Source organism: Perca flavescens, chromosome 1 (genome assembly GCF_004354835.1).
Source record: "Perca flavescens isolate YP-PL-M2 chromosome 1, PFLA_1.0, whole genome shotgun sequence".
In the NCBI taxonomy this organism is placed as follows: domain Eukaryota; kingdom Metazoa; phylum Chordata; class Actinopteri; order Perciformes; family Percidae; genus Perca; species Perca flavescens.
Window position 1 is genome coordinate 41,685,078 of NC_041331.1, and position 15,543 is coordinate 41,700,620.

Here is a 15,543-nt window from a genome sequence, read left to right on the forward strand (position 1 = left end):
AGGGAGCAATAAATTGGTGGAAAGTTGCACAAAGTATTAAAAGATTTAACACAATTTCAGGATATTATCTGCCATCACAGTAATACGTGGTACACATATGTAGCATGTCAAGACGTACAAAAAAGCTCAAGACTTATCTTGCTAAGTCAGTACCACTTCATGCTTTTAGTAATTTCTCTCTCTCCAGACTCCCAAATTATTATTAAAATCAAGCATACAGTAATCCATTGAGAGGCGGATTAGTGTGGTGTCTGCAGTGATGTTGTTTTACCAAATTGTTATGGTTAAGACAAAGCTGAGCCTGAAGAGGAAGCTCCCAATTTACTAATCCATCTACGTACAGTACGTTCCATCTTTCACCTTTTGTCGTGAGCTTTGCATAATCGCCAAGTGAGTTAGATACAAGCAGCTGAAATTAGTATTTTAAACCCCTGGACAAGACCTGGTCACAACTCTTAGGCTAAAAATGTGTTTGTTTCAATGGAATTGCACCAATTAGAGAAAAACACCCATTTAAGCAAATTAAATTAATTCTGTACTTTGAGGTGGAATTGAAGTTTGGGGAACTTTTACACATCATTTTGCACCGTTGACTAATTGTGAACTGTCTTCACAGCGCTGGCCTTTATTAGTGAGAATAATTAACTTTGTTTCTATATCGCAACTAATGCAACACCAAGTGCTTCACATAAATGCAAAGAAACATGACAGATAAACAAAAAGGCAAAGTAAAACTAGATAAAAATAATTGTTAGGGAATGGAGAGAACTGGGAAGTATTTATACAGTAAACTTTTAACAACAGAAAATGTGATGTGGTTTTCATTCAATTGTGAGACAGGATTGGATGACACAAGCACTGTCCACTTACTGGATTGAACTGGTTTGACTTATTGTCTACACAAGTGGTCCCAATGTCAATCAGCCTCCAGTATGTTTTGTGTAGATGTGTGAATGCTACTTCACGTCCCTCGCCAATGTTACGTTTCCCAGGAGGGGATTATATATCCCATCTGGTCTGAGAGGATGTGACAGAGGGCAGGGGAACCAGCTGATGGAGATATTTTTGTGTGTGTGCTTGTGTGCGTGGTATATTGACCTGGCTGGTGGAGCAGGGATTTGGCGGTATATTCGGTGATAAAAGAGGCTTAATCAACTCATTTGCACCTCTGAGAGCCTGACTAACTCCCCACAGGAGCTAGACCTCCAGCTCCACTACATGCGAGTCTGGGTTACAGCTGAGTGCGGTTTTATTTATGACTCTATTGTATTGTGTTCTACAAAACCCAGGATTTAATCCCAGCATGCATTTTGTTCAACCCCAAGTAAAAAAGATTTTAAACCGCTGATTAGACAGAAAAGAGACCTGAGACATTTGAGTATAACCGTCTTAAAATGCCATGAACCAGGAAAACTGTCACGTATGGAAAGTTGGCAGCAAGAAGATCCGACTCCTTCAGTCATCACAAAAGCTTATAAATCTAAAGAACGGGAGATATTAAAGAGGTACTTAAAGGTCCTATGACATGCTTTTTTTTTTTGGATGCTTTTATATAGGCCTTAGTGGTCCCCTAATACTGTATCTGAAGTCTCTTTTATATAGACCTTAGTGGTCCCCTAATACTGTATCTGAAGTCTCTTTTATATAGGCCTTAGTGGTCCCCTAATACTGTATCTGAAGTCTCTTTTATATAGACCTTAGTGGTCCCCTAATACTGTATCTGAAGTCTCTTTTATATAGGCCTTAGTGGTCCCCTAATACTGTATCTGAAGTCTCTTTTATATAGACCTTAGTGGTCCCCTAATACTGTATCTGAAGTCTCTTTTATATAGACCTTAGTGGTCCCCTAATACTGTATCTGAAGTACAGTATAGACCTTAGTGGTCCCCTAATACTGTATCTGAAGTCTCTTTTATATAGACCTTAGTGGTCCCCTAATACTGTATCTGAAGTCTCTTTTATATAGACCTTAGTGGTCCCCTAATACTGTATCTGAAGTCTCTTTTATATAGGCCTTAGTGGTCCCCTAATACCGTATCTTTGGTCGTGCCAACGTCACGACCAAACGTTAGCGATTGGTTCTGGCAGATCCAGAGTGGCTCTGGGCAGAGCCAATAGTTTTAAACTTCAACAGAGTACCCGCCTTCAAGGAAGTTAACACTTCAATGGAGAGTGGCCAGACTCTCTGTACAAATGACATGGACCAGAGTCTGGTAGGACCAGGCTAATTGACCAGAGTCTGGTAGGACCAGGCTAGTGGACCAGAGTCTGGTAGGACCAGGCTAATAGACCAGAGTCTGGTAGGACCAGGCTAGTGGACCAGAGTCTGGTAGGATCAGGCTAGTGTAGCAGAGTCTGGTAGGACCAGGCTAGTGTAGCAGAGTCTGGTAGGATCAGGCTAATGGACCAGAGTCTGGTAGGACCAGGCTGAGGGCTTAAACGTCATCAGAATAAAAAGAGATATGCATCCAGAGTGTGTGACACATTTTTCTTATTTTAAAGTCCAGTGATCAGCACCTCACTACAACCCTCGGTGTGTGTTACTTTTCTCTATCAAACCCTGATTACATCACCAGGGTTATATTCGCAGACTTTGCAACAACTCCCTCTGAAGCCACATGAAACATTTATTTCATTAACTGTTACAACTGTTGTAACTGGCTGACGAGAACATTGATCCTGATAACTAGTAAATTGTATTGATTTATCCTGATGTAAAAAAAAACTGGCAGAGTGCCCCTTTAACTTATCCATTCAGTTTTCGACACAATTAAACCAATTAGATTAGTGAAAGTATGATGTGCAACTCAATCGCCAGACAAGAACCCTTTCATTATGCCTAATGCCAACGCTTTTTTTTTTTTTTTTTTTTTTTTTGGGCTGTCCTCCACTAAAGAAATTCTTAGTTGACACAGAGTTGATTAGATTTAATCCACTGATCTGTGAAACTGAGTTTTTTCCACAAAGAATCATGCAAAAGCCCCACTTTAAATCTTGTGTTTACCAGAGGAGTGCCCAGAAGTCTCTTGGAAATACTGGGCTGTGATATGTCATACAGATATACTGGGCATCAATCTGATACAGGTCCAATGCATTAACATATATTTAAGCAATAATTGCTGTATATTAATGTATCAAGTATCACAGATTTAAAGGGCACGCTTTTCCATTATAGTCGGCATTATGCATGACTTAACTTGATAAAAGCTTATATGTTAATGCCTTTTTAATGACGCCGAACACAGCTGGAAACATTACTGCTAATTCGGCTCAACAGAGAGGATGAGTCTGAGATAATTGAGGTGAGCGGAGAACGACGAGACAGGATTCAGAAGAGATCACAGACGGCCAGCGCTGGTGAGAATTAAAGCACTTTGAGTTACCTGAAAGGAGGGTAAGGCTGCGTTCACGCGCACTGTGGCAGTCGCTGGTGCGCCGGTGAAAAGCAGGTCTTTTGGAGAAACTGAGCTACTCTTTCACTCTTTCTCCGGGAAATTAAGCTGCATTCAAGTGCGGTCAGAAACGTTGTTATCTACAGTACAGGCCAAAAGTTTGGACACACCTTTTCATTCAATGCGTTTCCTTTTTATTTTCATGACTGTTTACATTGTAGATGTTTTTTTATTAATAAGGGAAATAATTCCACTAATTAACCCTGACAAAGCACACCTGTGAAGGTAAAACCATTCTAGGTGACTACCTCATGAAGCTCATTGAGAGAACACCAAGGGTTTGCAGAGTTATCAAAAAAGCAAAGGGTGGCTACTTTGAAGAATCTAAAATATAAGACATGTTTTCAGTTATTTCACACTTTTTTGTTAAGTACATAATTCCATATGTGTTCATTCATAGTTTTGATGCCTTCAGTGAGAATCTACAATGTAAATAGTCATGAAAATAAAGAAACACATTGAATGAGAAGGTGTGTCCAAACTTCTGGCCTGTACTGTATATATGAGGGGCAGCTGTGGCTCGGGTGGTCACCTGCCAATTGGAAGGTTGGTGGTTCGATCCCTGGCCATGCAGTCCCATGTCGAAGTGTCCTTGGGCAAGACACTGAACCCTGAACTGCTCCTGATGCTCCTCCCTCAGTGTGTGAATGTTAATCTGATGAGCAGGTGGCACCATGTATGGCAGCCTCGGCCACAGTGTATGAATGTGTGTGAATGGTTCCTGTACTATGTAAAAGCACTTTGAGTAGACGTTAAGACTAGAAAAGCGCTATATAAAAACAATCCAGTCACATTTACATTTTAAAGCAATCTGACAAAACACAATAACACATACAATAACCATACATTTAATGAAACACAACAGGACGTCACACAAATTAGCCTTTTATGTGACGCTCCCACCGCTGCACAGCCCTGCGGCAAATCTCCGGGTCTGCTCTGAACGGGCCCGAAGACCTGAGGTGACCGTCTGAGAAGAGAGACTTCTCCAAAGTCCTTAAAACCTTTTACATGCTTGTCCTCATGTTACAGCTCATGTTTCTCCCATCCCACCCGCAGCCTTCTCTCCACACACACACACACACACACACACACACACACACTTTATTGCCACACATTAAAAAACCATATGGGTCATAATCGAACTTAATAAATGTCAGCGTCACTGCTCACACATGGAGGGCAGGGGGCGGACGTGTGTGTACCTTGTATGTACATGGGTTTAATTAGCCTCTGCCATGCTACGCTGTGTGTGCATGAGGAGATGAAAACGATGGTAATTAGAGCTGATAGCAGGAACGTGGGCTGATGTGCTGCACCTGCAACTACCCACGCATTAGTCACTGTGTGTTCACCTGCCGGTGTAAAAGTGTAACACCTGGGAATCTTAAGTCTAAAGCCTGACAGCCTGTCCTCGTGAACCATACGTTCGAAATCTACCAAAAGTTAAGGACTTTATGATAGGTTGGATATTTCAGCCTACATGTTTCAAATGTATTTTGTATCTTGTACGTAGGGTACTACACAAGAAGGTTAGTCTGGGGACAACCTTCACCCACAGGAATAGCTTAGAATGTATAAATCTATTATGAGTTTGGGTACAACTTTCACACAGGAATTGGAGCCAGGAATGTGAGAATCTATTAGAAGCATCTGCCATAAAAGGTTCAGTTTAAGAGTAAACTGTTCCAACTGAAATAGATATCTTAAGCTGTGTGAGCATAAAAAGAGTTTAAAAGGGATCCATTTTGATGTACAGGTTGGTCACCCTTGAGCAGACACGTTTGTATGCTCATGGTTGTCTCATTGTCATGAGAGTTTGTTCACTGTGTAAATAAAGCTGCATTTGATTTGTATTCATCGGACTGGTCATCATCTTTGAGGTCTCCCAACATCATTTCTGAGTCATCACCCGATATCACTTTCATTCGTATGATTTCCACGTTTTTTTTGTGCTATATGCATTGACTGCTGCTGTATAAGAATGCGGCTGGCCACATAGGGAAGAGGTTGGGTGGATGGGTGGATGGATGGATGGATGGTGAATGGGTGGGTGGATGGATGGTGGATGGGTGGATGGAAGGTGGGTGGGTGGATGGATGGATGGATGGATGGTGGATGGGTGGATGGATGGATGGATGGATGGTGGATCGGTGGGTGGGTGGGTGGATGGATGGTGGATGGGTGGATGGAAGGTGGGTGGGTGGATGGATGGATGGATGGATGGTGGATGGGTGGATGGATGGATGGATGGATGGTGGATCGGTGGGTGGGTGGATGGATGGATGGGTGGGTGGATGGATGGGTGGGTGGATGGTGGATGGTGGATGGGTGGATGGATGGGTGGGTGGATGGGTGGATGGATGGATGGGTGGGTGGATGGATGGGTGGGTGGATGGTGGATGGGTGGATGGATGGGTGGGTGGATGGGTGGATGGATGGATGGTGGATGGGTGGGTGGATGGATGGATGGATGGATGGTGGATCGGTGGATGGGTGGGTGGATGGATGGGTGGATGGATGGTGGATGGGTGGGTGGATGGGTGGATGGATGGATGGATGGTGGATTGGTGGATGGGTGGGTGGATGGATGGATGGGTGGATGGATGGATGGTGGATGGGTGGATGGATGGGTGGATGGATGGTGGATGGGTGGATGGATGGTGGATGGGTGGATGGATGGTGGATGGATGGATGGATGGGTGGATGGGTGGGTGAATGTTTTTCCTAAACTTAACGTTTATGAGAATGCGTTGAGCCAGAGGACAATTGATTAGCTAATATTTAAAAAAACACTACAGTTGGGATGTGGATTTGGCTGCTTCTCGATGCGTATTCACTGGTCAGAATAAATGAAGCAGGGTGAAACTTAATTGCATAAGAAATAAATGGTAATGCCTGATAGAAAACAGGAGAGAAAGAAAGGGGAGAAACGTAATAAAATACAGTGTTGCATTCACGTTATGTTACATTTTTCTCCATCTATAAATCCAAACTGTCATTGAGAAAACCAGTTTTATAGCCACTTGAAAGTGAGCTACTATTCTACAAATAACCTCACTGAACTTCAATTCACGTATTGACTGTCTGTCACGGTGGTTTTGGATTTTGGTGAGATGTTTAAAAGAGATTTCCAAAGATTTCTCAACAGTGTGAGAAAGATGATTTGTGAGCATTGTCGTTTTCTCTCATGAACTACTCAATGTAAGAAAAGCTGGCTTGTGTGTCATTATCATCTGATGCAGATGATTTTAGTAAATTTAGAGCACTTCTCTCCTTGTTCTTCTTCCTCATCGTCTCTGGGAGAAGTGTTGCAGGATGAGAGACATAGAGGGAGAGGTTGGTGTGACAGTCTGGTCTGTCTGGGAAACTACTGGGCCAAAAGATTAAAAGGGGAATCCTTTATTTATTTATTTGCTGCCAGCCACTGTCGCTCGCCATGACGGACCTTTGAAGCTGGCGGCTTTGATGGGAATGCGATTTCTGTCCTGCGTCTGGCCTCTCAGACCTGTCACAGCAGCCCTGAGCAGAGACACCAGAGGGTGACTCTCTGAGAAGAGGCAGAAAAAGATTGATGAAGACAATATGAGCAATCAGACAGCGCTGGTTGACGGATGACTGATGATAGCGCTCGTGTGTTTCACAGGGTCTACCCCAGCAGTGATGGGAATCTGGAATCAATAGGATGGATCAGCAAAGGATTAGTTTGATTACCTGTGATATAGATCCCCGCTGAGTCCAACACCGTGTTTCCCTCATTGATTCTCTCGACAGAAACGTGTAAAACTGATCTGACATTCTCAACAAACTAATATTGGTAAAGTAACGACTGTGGTGGAGACATATCAGTCGATGCGCGGCCTCGGGGTTGGATTGAATTATAACTGTTAGGGTGCTTTAACATCTGTAGTTCGGTTCATTTTGGTCCAAGGGCAAAACGTTGTAAAATGTAGCATTTTTTTTTAGCCGTTTCGGTCCCTGTTCACAACACACTGTTTGCTCTTGTCCGATTCGGTTGATGAGTTGGTGAAACGAACCAAAATGCAGCAACGCAAGTCACGTGACGAGAGTCGCATCGCTGGCCGGATGTGCCTTTGAACGCAGTTCCTAAACTGCTCTTTGATTGGTCAGAATTAACACGCAGGAAAACTTCGACGGAAAGTCCTACTTTTGCGAGACAACTGCGTGGGCTTGATGGTAGCCCTGGTCATCATATGCTACACCGTTTGACAACCGTTAAAGCACAGTACAGATGACTACGGCAGCTGGTTTAGTCCAAAAATGCACAGTTCTTCCAGCAGTTGGGCCTGTTTAAGGTCTGGTCACGTTCTTTCGAGACCAGCGTTCTCCGAGATCACCCCTGCGAGGAGGTCTCGGTATGCTTATCCGGTCCCCTTTTGGTGCCCATCTGAGTGTGATTGCTGCATGCTCAAACGAACTAAGGGGGAAAACCAACTCTAGTGTGATTTGACACAACTGAATGAGGCAGCTGTAAAAGCACCCTTAGGGTCGCTTTCACACCTATTGTTTGGTGGACAACATTGTTGCATTTTTCTTTGATTGAGTTTGCGTTCACGCTGCACTTTGTCGAACACCAAACACTGTAAACAAATCGAGACGGTTGCTTGTTTATTGGGCAGAATATCCAAATGACACTGGCCGACACTTCTGGTCTCAGAAATAATGGAATAATAAATGTAAAACGTCTTGGATTCTCTGGTTTTGTTTGTAATATTTGAGAAGAAGGCGAACAAGGTAAGCAGCTGACAGACAGCGAAGGAAAGAGAGGGCATCCCTGATGAGAGAGAGATGATGATGTCACACAGACGACCAGCCATGTGTGCTCAGAATAGCTTATGGATCTGAAAGTTATCATCTCTTAAATCGTATACTGTATAAGTCTGTAAATGGTGTGCAAGGTTGAAATTGCAGGATAGTAAATGCACCGTTTTTGGTTCACTTCCTGTACTTGGTTCGGATGGCGTTCTCACCTGAAGCGAACTGAACTCTAGAGCGTCACAGTTGTTTTTTATTGTTGATTTATTTAACTTTTTCCACTTTCTTTTTTTTAAGTTCAATAATTGCAACATCTTTCCAGAAGTCAACGAGCAATCGTGTTAAATTATCGTGATTTCATTATTGACCGAAATAATCGTGATTATATTTTTTTCCATAATCGAGCAGCCCAAGTTTCAAGGTTTGGTTAAAACGCCTCAAACTGCTCAGGTGTGAAAGCAACCTTAAATATTTTTGTCTATCCTACGAAGAGCCTCATTTCCTTTCATTTCAGCGTGATAACATGTTCGTATTAGCAGATTTCTGTTCTTTTGGTGTTGTTTGGTCCTGGACCAATAAGTAACAAGGAAGACCTCGAATCCCAACTTTGAATCCCTGCATTGCATTCTAGTCCTTGCTTGTGTTGCTGTGTAAACGTGTGCCCTTTCTTCTTCCTCTGATAGGTTTTTTTTCCTTTATGATTCAGTATTAGTGCACAATGTGACCCCTGGAAAGCCTGGAACGTTTCCGTATGTCAGTTGTTGGGCTTGAAACAGTCTGGTTAGACGTTATCTTTGTGCCTATTTGTCCTTTTATCCACAGGAATTACAGAAGCACACAAAACAAAATGTGCTCAGAGATGCAAAAAACTGCTGCTACAGTTTATTTTTTTCTCTGCAGCCCGGAGGTCTGAACTCAGTTTACCCTGCGACCTGCTGAGGTGCCAACTGGCAGTGAATCCAGATCACAGCAGGCAGGTCGGAGCGGAAACAGCTACAGGCAGCATGTGTATGTCCAGACATTTCACTCGTCAGAACCCGCTGTATCACTTCATGACACTCACCTGCAGCGGCTGCTGGCAAAAATGAAACCAGTCCCTTTATATGACAGGAAATCATGATTTGTTGTCACATTTGTTGTCCGTCTTAATACTTTCTGGCTTTCCTACTCCGTCTCTCAGCTCGAGGCCCATAATATTAACTTAGCAAAAGCTCGCAAAAATTAGGTTTTACTTTAGCTTTTTAAAGGCTCAGTAATTTCCTAAAATAGCTGGCTTTTTGGGGTTTTCATCAAACTCTTTTTCAAACATCAGTTTTTTTTACTTCAGCGTCACAGGGTAACCTTCAGGAAGTTAAGTAACGTCTGATTTGAACACACACCATCTTTATCTAAGCTTGATTAGAGTGGTTTTGGTGCGTAAACGGAACCAAACTGCGACTATTTCGTTAAAGATTTGTTTGAAAGCGCGACTGTTAGGTTCTCTGGTTTAGGTTCTCTGGTTTAGGTTTAGGACAGAAAAGGCTCCTGTGGGTCAATATTAGACCAATATTAGAGGGGAGGAATAAAGGCCTCAGATCATCATATGGTTTGGTAGCCTGACGTGGTCATGCTCAGATGCACAGAATCTGAGTCTGATGCTGCTCCATGGGGCTGTGATTATGGGGCGTGTTTCAAAACGAACCAGAAATGAAATTGGATAGACCTACAACCAATCACAGCAACGGATAGACCTACAACCAATCACAGCAACGGATAGACCTACAACCAATCACAGCAACGGACAGACCTACAACCAAACAGAGCAACGGAGATGTAAACTAATTCAACCCAAGCGCTCTTTGGTGACGTGGTTGATTACGTTACTGTTGAGCACCTGTCCATCATCGTATATAAAGCCCTCCCCCTGACAATCTGATTGGTCCAAACAGCTCTGTTTCGAGCATAGCTGCTCCACAACGGATCAAGTCCAGACCCAACTTCCCGACCTCAAATGTTGTGGGCGGGGCTATGTTCGGCTGGCAACCAGGCTTTATGGTTTGGAGGACTGGTTGGGAAATGCATCGTGAAAATGAGGAACAACCAGAGGTCTGAATGATGATGATGATGATGATGATGATGATGATGGTAGTTGTTGGGAAAAGATGCTGAGCCTGATGTGCACCATGAAATATTGACACAGTGCAATTTTAACATGACGTGTGTGTGTGTGTGTGTGTGTGTTTGTGTGTGTGTGTGTGCGTTTGTGTGTGTGTGTGTGCGTTTGTGTGTGTGTGACTAGTGAACTCAGTCAGGTGGTTGACTGCTGCGAGAGAAGGCTCTCCGAACAGTCTCTCCTCAGGTTTATTACTGTGTGCTTCATCAGCAGAGCTGGGCAGAATACCACATCTGTTGATGAAGTCTTGAGTTTAATTTTTTTTTTTTCATTCATATTCTTAAGTAAATTAAAGGTCCCATGTCATGAAAATGTCACTTTTAATGAGTTTTTTTTAACATTAATATGCATTCCCCCAGCATGCCTATGGTCCCCCAGTGGCTAGAAATGGTGATAGGTAGCTGTAATTCTGCACCAAGGCTGAATTTCGGGAAAGAGACTTCAGATACAGTATTAGTGGACCACTAAGGTCTATATAAAAGAGACTTCAGATACTTCAGTGGATAAACAGACTTCAGATAGGGGACCACTAAGGTCTATATAAAAGAGACTTCAGATACAGTATTAGGGGACCACTAAGGTCTATATAAAAGAGACTTCAGATAGAGTATTAGGGGACCACTAAGGCCTATATAAAAGCATACAAAGAGCACCATGTCATGGGACCTTTAACATACAATATATCAACATACTGGTGAAACATCCGGTGAAAAAATTATTATTGTTATTGTAACAAAGATGAAAGGCTGAGTATTGTGTTTGCATTAAACCGCTCCAGCTCCCATGATGCTCCTGTGGCTATGACTCCCTGGGTGCCTCTGAATGATAACAGAATAATTACTGTATTTATCTAAGACGATAAACACCACACTGTTTGGAAAGCTCAATGAGACAAAAATAGTACAACAGAAGCTTAAAACATTTGTTTCTGAGGGTGCTGACAACGTTTCAATTTAAAGAGTGTCTTTGTACTAGTCATTTTTGTTGTTGATTCCAGCTACTTGTGAATACCTTGTAGTTTCTTCTCTCCTCTGTGACAGAGGACTGAATATCTTTGGGGTGTGGACAAAACAAGACTTGGGGACAAAATGAGACAAAATAATCCTTAGATCTGAGATAGTCTTTTGACTTGACGTTCCTGGGGCTCAGGTGGTACACAAAACGGCTTGTGTGCTGCACCTAAGCTTTCTAACCGTGTAGAAGGGAAAGCCCTGTGTTCACTGTGTGATTGCCGAGGCATGAGTGTGTTGAACTCCAAGTGCCAGGCGTCCCGTAGGACAGACCACCAAGTGTTACCAGCCAGCCCGTCCAGACGTTAAACGTTTGCTTGTTGCTTTCAGCGAGCAACCAACTACATGGGTGTGAAAACTCCCCGGAGACGCTCGGCGTGATAAATGTAATATAACACATACACAGTGTTCAGGTGTGTCTGTGCGTGTGTGTTTGTGTGTAATGTATGGGTTTGTTTGCACGTGTGTGTGTGTGTGTGTGTGTCTGTCTGTGCCTGTGTGTGTGTTTGCGTGTGTGTGTGGGTGTGGGTGTGGGTGGGTGTGAATGTGTGTGTGGGTGCGTGTGTGTGTAGGTGCGTGCGTGTGTTTGTGTGTTTGCCTGTGCATGTTTGTGTGGGTGTGTGTGTGCGTGTGTTTGTATGGGTTTTCTTTGCGCGTGTGTTTGTGTGTGTGTGTGTTTGCCTGTGCGTGTGTGTGTGTTGGTGTGGGTGTGTTTGCGTGTGTGTTCGCACGTGCGTGTGTGTGTGTGTGCGCGCACGTGTGTGTATGGGTTTTTTGCGCGTGTGTGTGTGTGCATGTGTGTGTGTGTGTGTGTGTGTGTGTGTGTGTGTGTGTGTGTGTGTGTGTGTGTGCGCATGGGTTTGTTTGCGTGCGTGTGTGTGCGTGTGTGTTTGCCTGTGCATGTTTGTGTGTGTGTGTGTGCGTGCGTGTGTGTGTGCATGTTTGCCTGCGTGTGTGTGTGTGTGTTGGTGTGGGTGTGTTTGCGTGTGTGTGTGTGTGTGTGTTGCGCGTGCGTGCGTGTGTGCGCGCGCGTGTGTGTGTGTATGGGTTTGTTTGCGTGTGTGTGTTTGCGCGCGTGTGTGTGTGTGTGTGTGTGTTCGCGCGTGTGTGTGTGTGTGTGTGTGCGTGCGCGTGTGTGTGTATGGGTTTGTTTGCCTGTTTGTGTGTGTGTATGGGTTTGTTTGCGTGTGTGTGTGCGTGTGTGTATGGGTTTGTTTGCGTGTGTGTGTGTGTATGGGTTTGTTTGCGTGTGTGTATGTGTATGGGTTTGTTTGTGTGTGTGTGTGTGTGTGTGTGTGTGTGTGTGTGTGTGTGTGTGTGTGTCATGAAACAGGCCCGTGGGGGCAGTCTCATCATTTAGTTGAGCGGCTGACTGTGTTTCCGTGTTTGCTGTTAATGGCGATGATCTCTTTGATGTCTTTGTGTAACTCGTTCTCTTTTTTCTTCCTGTTTCTCTCCAGGTGGAGCGGGAGATAGCCATTCTGAAACTCATAGAGCATCCCCACGTTTTAAAACTGCATGACGTCTATGAAAATAAGAAATACCTGTAAGTACATTTGTCCAGCTGCATTCACACGGTGAACAATCACATCATCACACTTTTGATTAAGAAACCAATATACATCTTCATCTTTTCTAATCATGTGCTTTTTAATAAGACTTTCATATGCAGGAAAGATACTGTGTAAAGACGTACATGAGTAGCTACAGGTGGATACTCAAAATCTCGTCTATGAGGCTTTAAGTAGTCTTTATCGACAACATTTCATTTCCGGGATTGCTCCCGTGCCGCCAGAAATTCCACCAGATTTCCCTCATTTCAGCCAGATGTCCTTCCCTTTCCTCTCTCTCTGTTTTGGCGTTCTAACCTCCGGTGGATTTGTGAGGACTATGGTTAACTGCTCCTCAGATCTCTGCAGGGTAAATCCAGACAGCTAGCTAGACTATCTGTCCAATCTGAGTTTTCTGTCGCACAACTAAATCAACCTGTAAAAAGTCTACAGAAAGACAACACAAGGGTTTAAAAAAAAAATAGAAAAATATGCACTTTTATAGTTTATATTACCTCAGATAGAGAGGCGAGTTCAACCCATTTGTACATTCTAAGGTCTGGACTTCAGTTCAACTTTAAAGGAACACGCCGACTTATTGGGAATTTAGCTTATTCACCGTAACCCCCAGAGTTAGACAAGTTGATACATACCCTTCTCATCTCCGTGCGTGCTGTAACGCTGTCTCACGGCTCCAGCATTAGCTTAGCCTAGCACAGATCCTGCAGGTAACTGGTTCCAACTAGCCTACTGCTCCAAATTGTGACAAAAGTAACAAAATAACGCCAACATGTTCCTATTTACATGTTGTGATTTGTAGAGTCACAGCGTGTACAAAAAACAACGTAACATGACACACAGCCATCTTCTAACAGTAAACAAACCGGGAACTATATTCTCAGACAGGCTTGCTGCGAGCATATCCCTCCGCCCAAGTACTATATTCTTCCGCCTGAGAATATAGTTCCTGGTTTGTTTACAGTGTGTCTCATGTTACGTTGTTTTTTGTACACGCTGTGACTCTATAAATCACAACATGTAAATAGGAACATGTTGGCGTTATTTTGTCACTTATTCGGAGCAGTAGGATTACTGGAACCAGTCACCTGCAGGATCTGTGCTGGCCTGATGCCGCTGGAGCCGTCAGACAGCCTTACAGCACGCACGGAGATGAGAAGGGTATGTATGGACTTGTCTAACTCTGGGGGTTTCGGTGAATAAGCTAAATTCCCAATAAGTCGGCATGTTCCTTTAAGAGCTGACAAACAACATTGATAAGATATGGAAATGATGTTGGAGCTGTTGACGACACTGCAAAACAATTTGACATTTACTTGCATCTTCGCTCCGTACAGCAGCTTGAGCTGCAGGGATTTGATTATAATATTAAAGCATGACATGTTTTATTTGTCCCCCCTCACTTTAACCAACCCCTGCCAACGTGTAGCTTTAACGTATATCCGTGTTTTATTGTGTACATTAATCTGCCGCGTGTGGCGGCTGGGCTCCAGTGGCACGGCTTAATGCACCGTTCAATAATTGATAAAGGCACCGCCTCCGGATGAGGCAGGAATTTGTTTTCTTAATGTTGCGAGGACAGGGACGGATGGTCATCATGGATGCAAACAGTTCGCTGTAGAGAAAAAAAAATGTCACGCTCGCAAATCACGAGCGCACACGTTTCTAATTGGAATAGCTCTGGCAGGTAAACGCTTGAGCAGAGCCCTTAATCTGCACATAAATCAGTCCGTGGGGAAGACGGGCGGCAGGAGAGCCGGCTCGCCACGCAGCCCGAGAATCAGCGATGTCTCCGAGACAAATGAAAGGAGGCCAGAGATAAAACATTTTTTAAACCACAGGCACACAAAACCGACACGGGTTGGGGATTTAATCGAGGATTTACATGAAGCATCAATGTACTGTGTTAACTTCAGCATGTCGTAGCCAAATACTCTCTGGTTTACGACTCAATTATTTCATTAATGCCTCTTTCAGTCAGAGGAAAGGGTTAAACTGGGGATTTGAGGATGCTTACTCTCCGTGGGTTAGTACAGTTTTTAGGTTCTGTTACTGTATTGGAGTTTTTTTTTCCATTTTAGGAGAATTTGGACACTTCAGAGGGGATGTATCCCTAATTTTTATTCTACTACAGTTATCTGACGGCAGCAGTTACTTTGCTCGTTGCGATTTTGCATTCAATGTAAGATAAGATTACCAAATGTTGCTGTTGTTGGATACAAATCCTCCAAAGTATCTCAGGGACTTTGACAGAAATTGATTCCTGCACATTCGATCACTTACATAGTCAGTGCATTCTCTTGCACTAATTCGTACGATACGAAACTATGGAGACCGCTGGCCGGGCTTAGGAAAAGAAGAATGGGACAGTTGGGTTTAGATAAAGAAGAACGGGACAGTTGGGTTTAGATAAAGAAGAACGGGACAGTTGGGTTTAGGAAAAGAAGAACGGAACAGTTGGGTTTAGATAAAGAAGAACGGGACAGTTGGGTTTAGATAAAGAAGAACGGGACAGTTGGGTTTAGGAAAAGAAGAACTGGACAGTTGGGTTTAGGAAAAGAAGAACTGGACAGTTGGGTTTAGGT

The 15,543-nt window shown here is 43.5% G+C and overlaps 1 protein-coding gene across 1 annotated transcript in view; it reads left to right on the forward strand.

The window, feature by feature from the left end:
* Positions 1–15,543, forward strand: part of LOC114561149 (serine/threonine-protein kinase BRSK2) — a 199,922-nt gene that overhangs the window by 102,255 nt on the left and 82,124 nt on the right. The window contains exon 3 of the mRNA XM_028586925.1: positions 12,851–12,936. Coding sequence (XP_028442726.1) covers positions 12,851–12,936 — 86 coding nt within the window. The remainder of the gene's footprint in view (positions 1–12,850; positions 12,937–15,543) is intronic.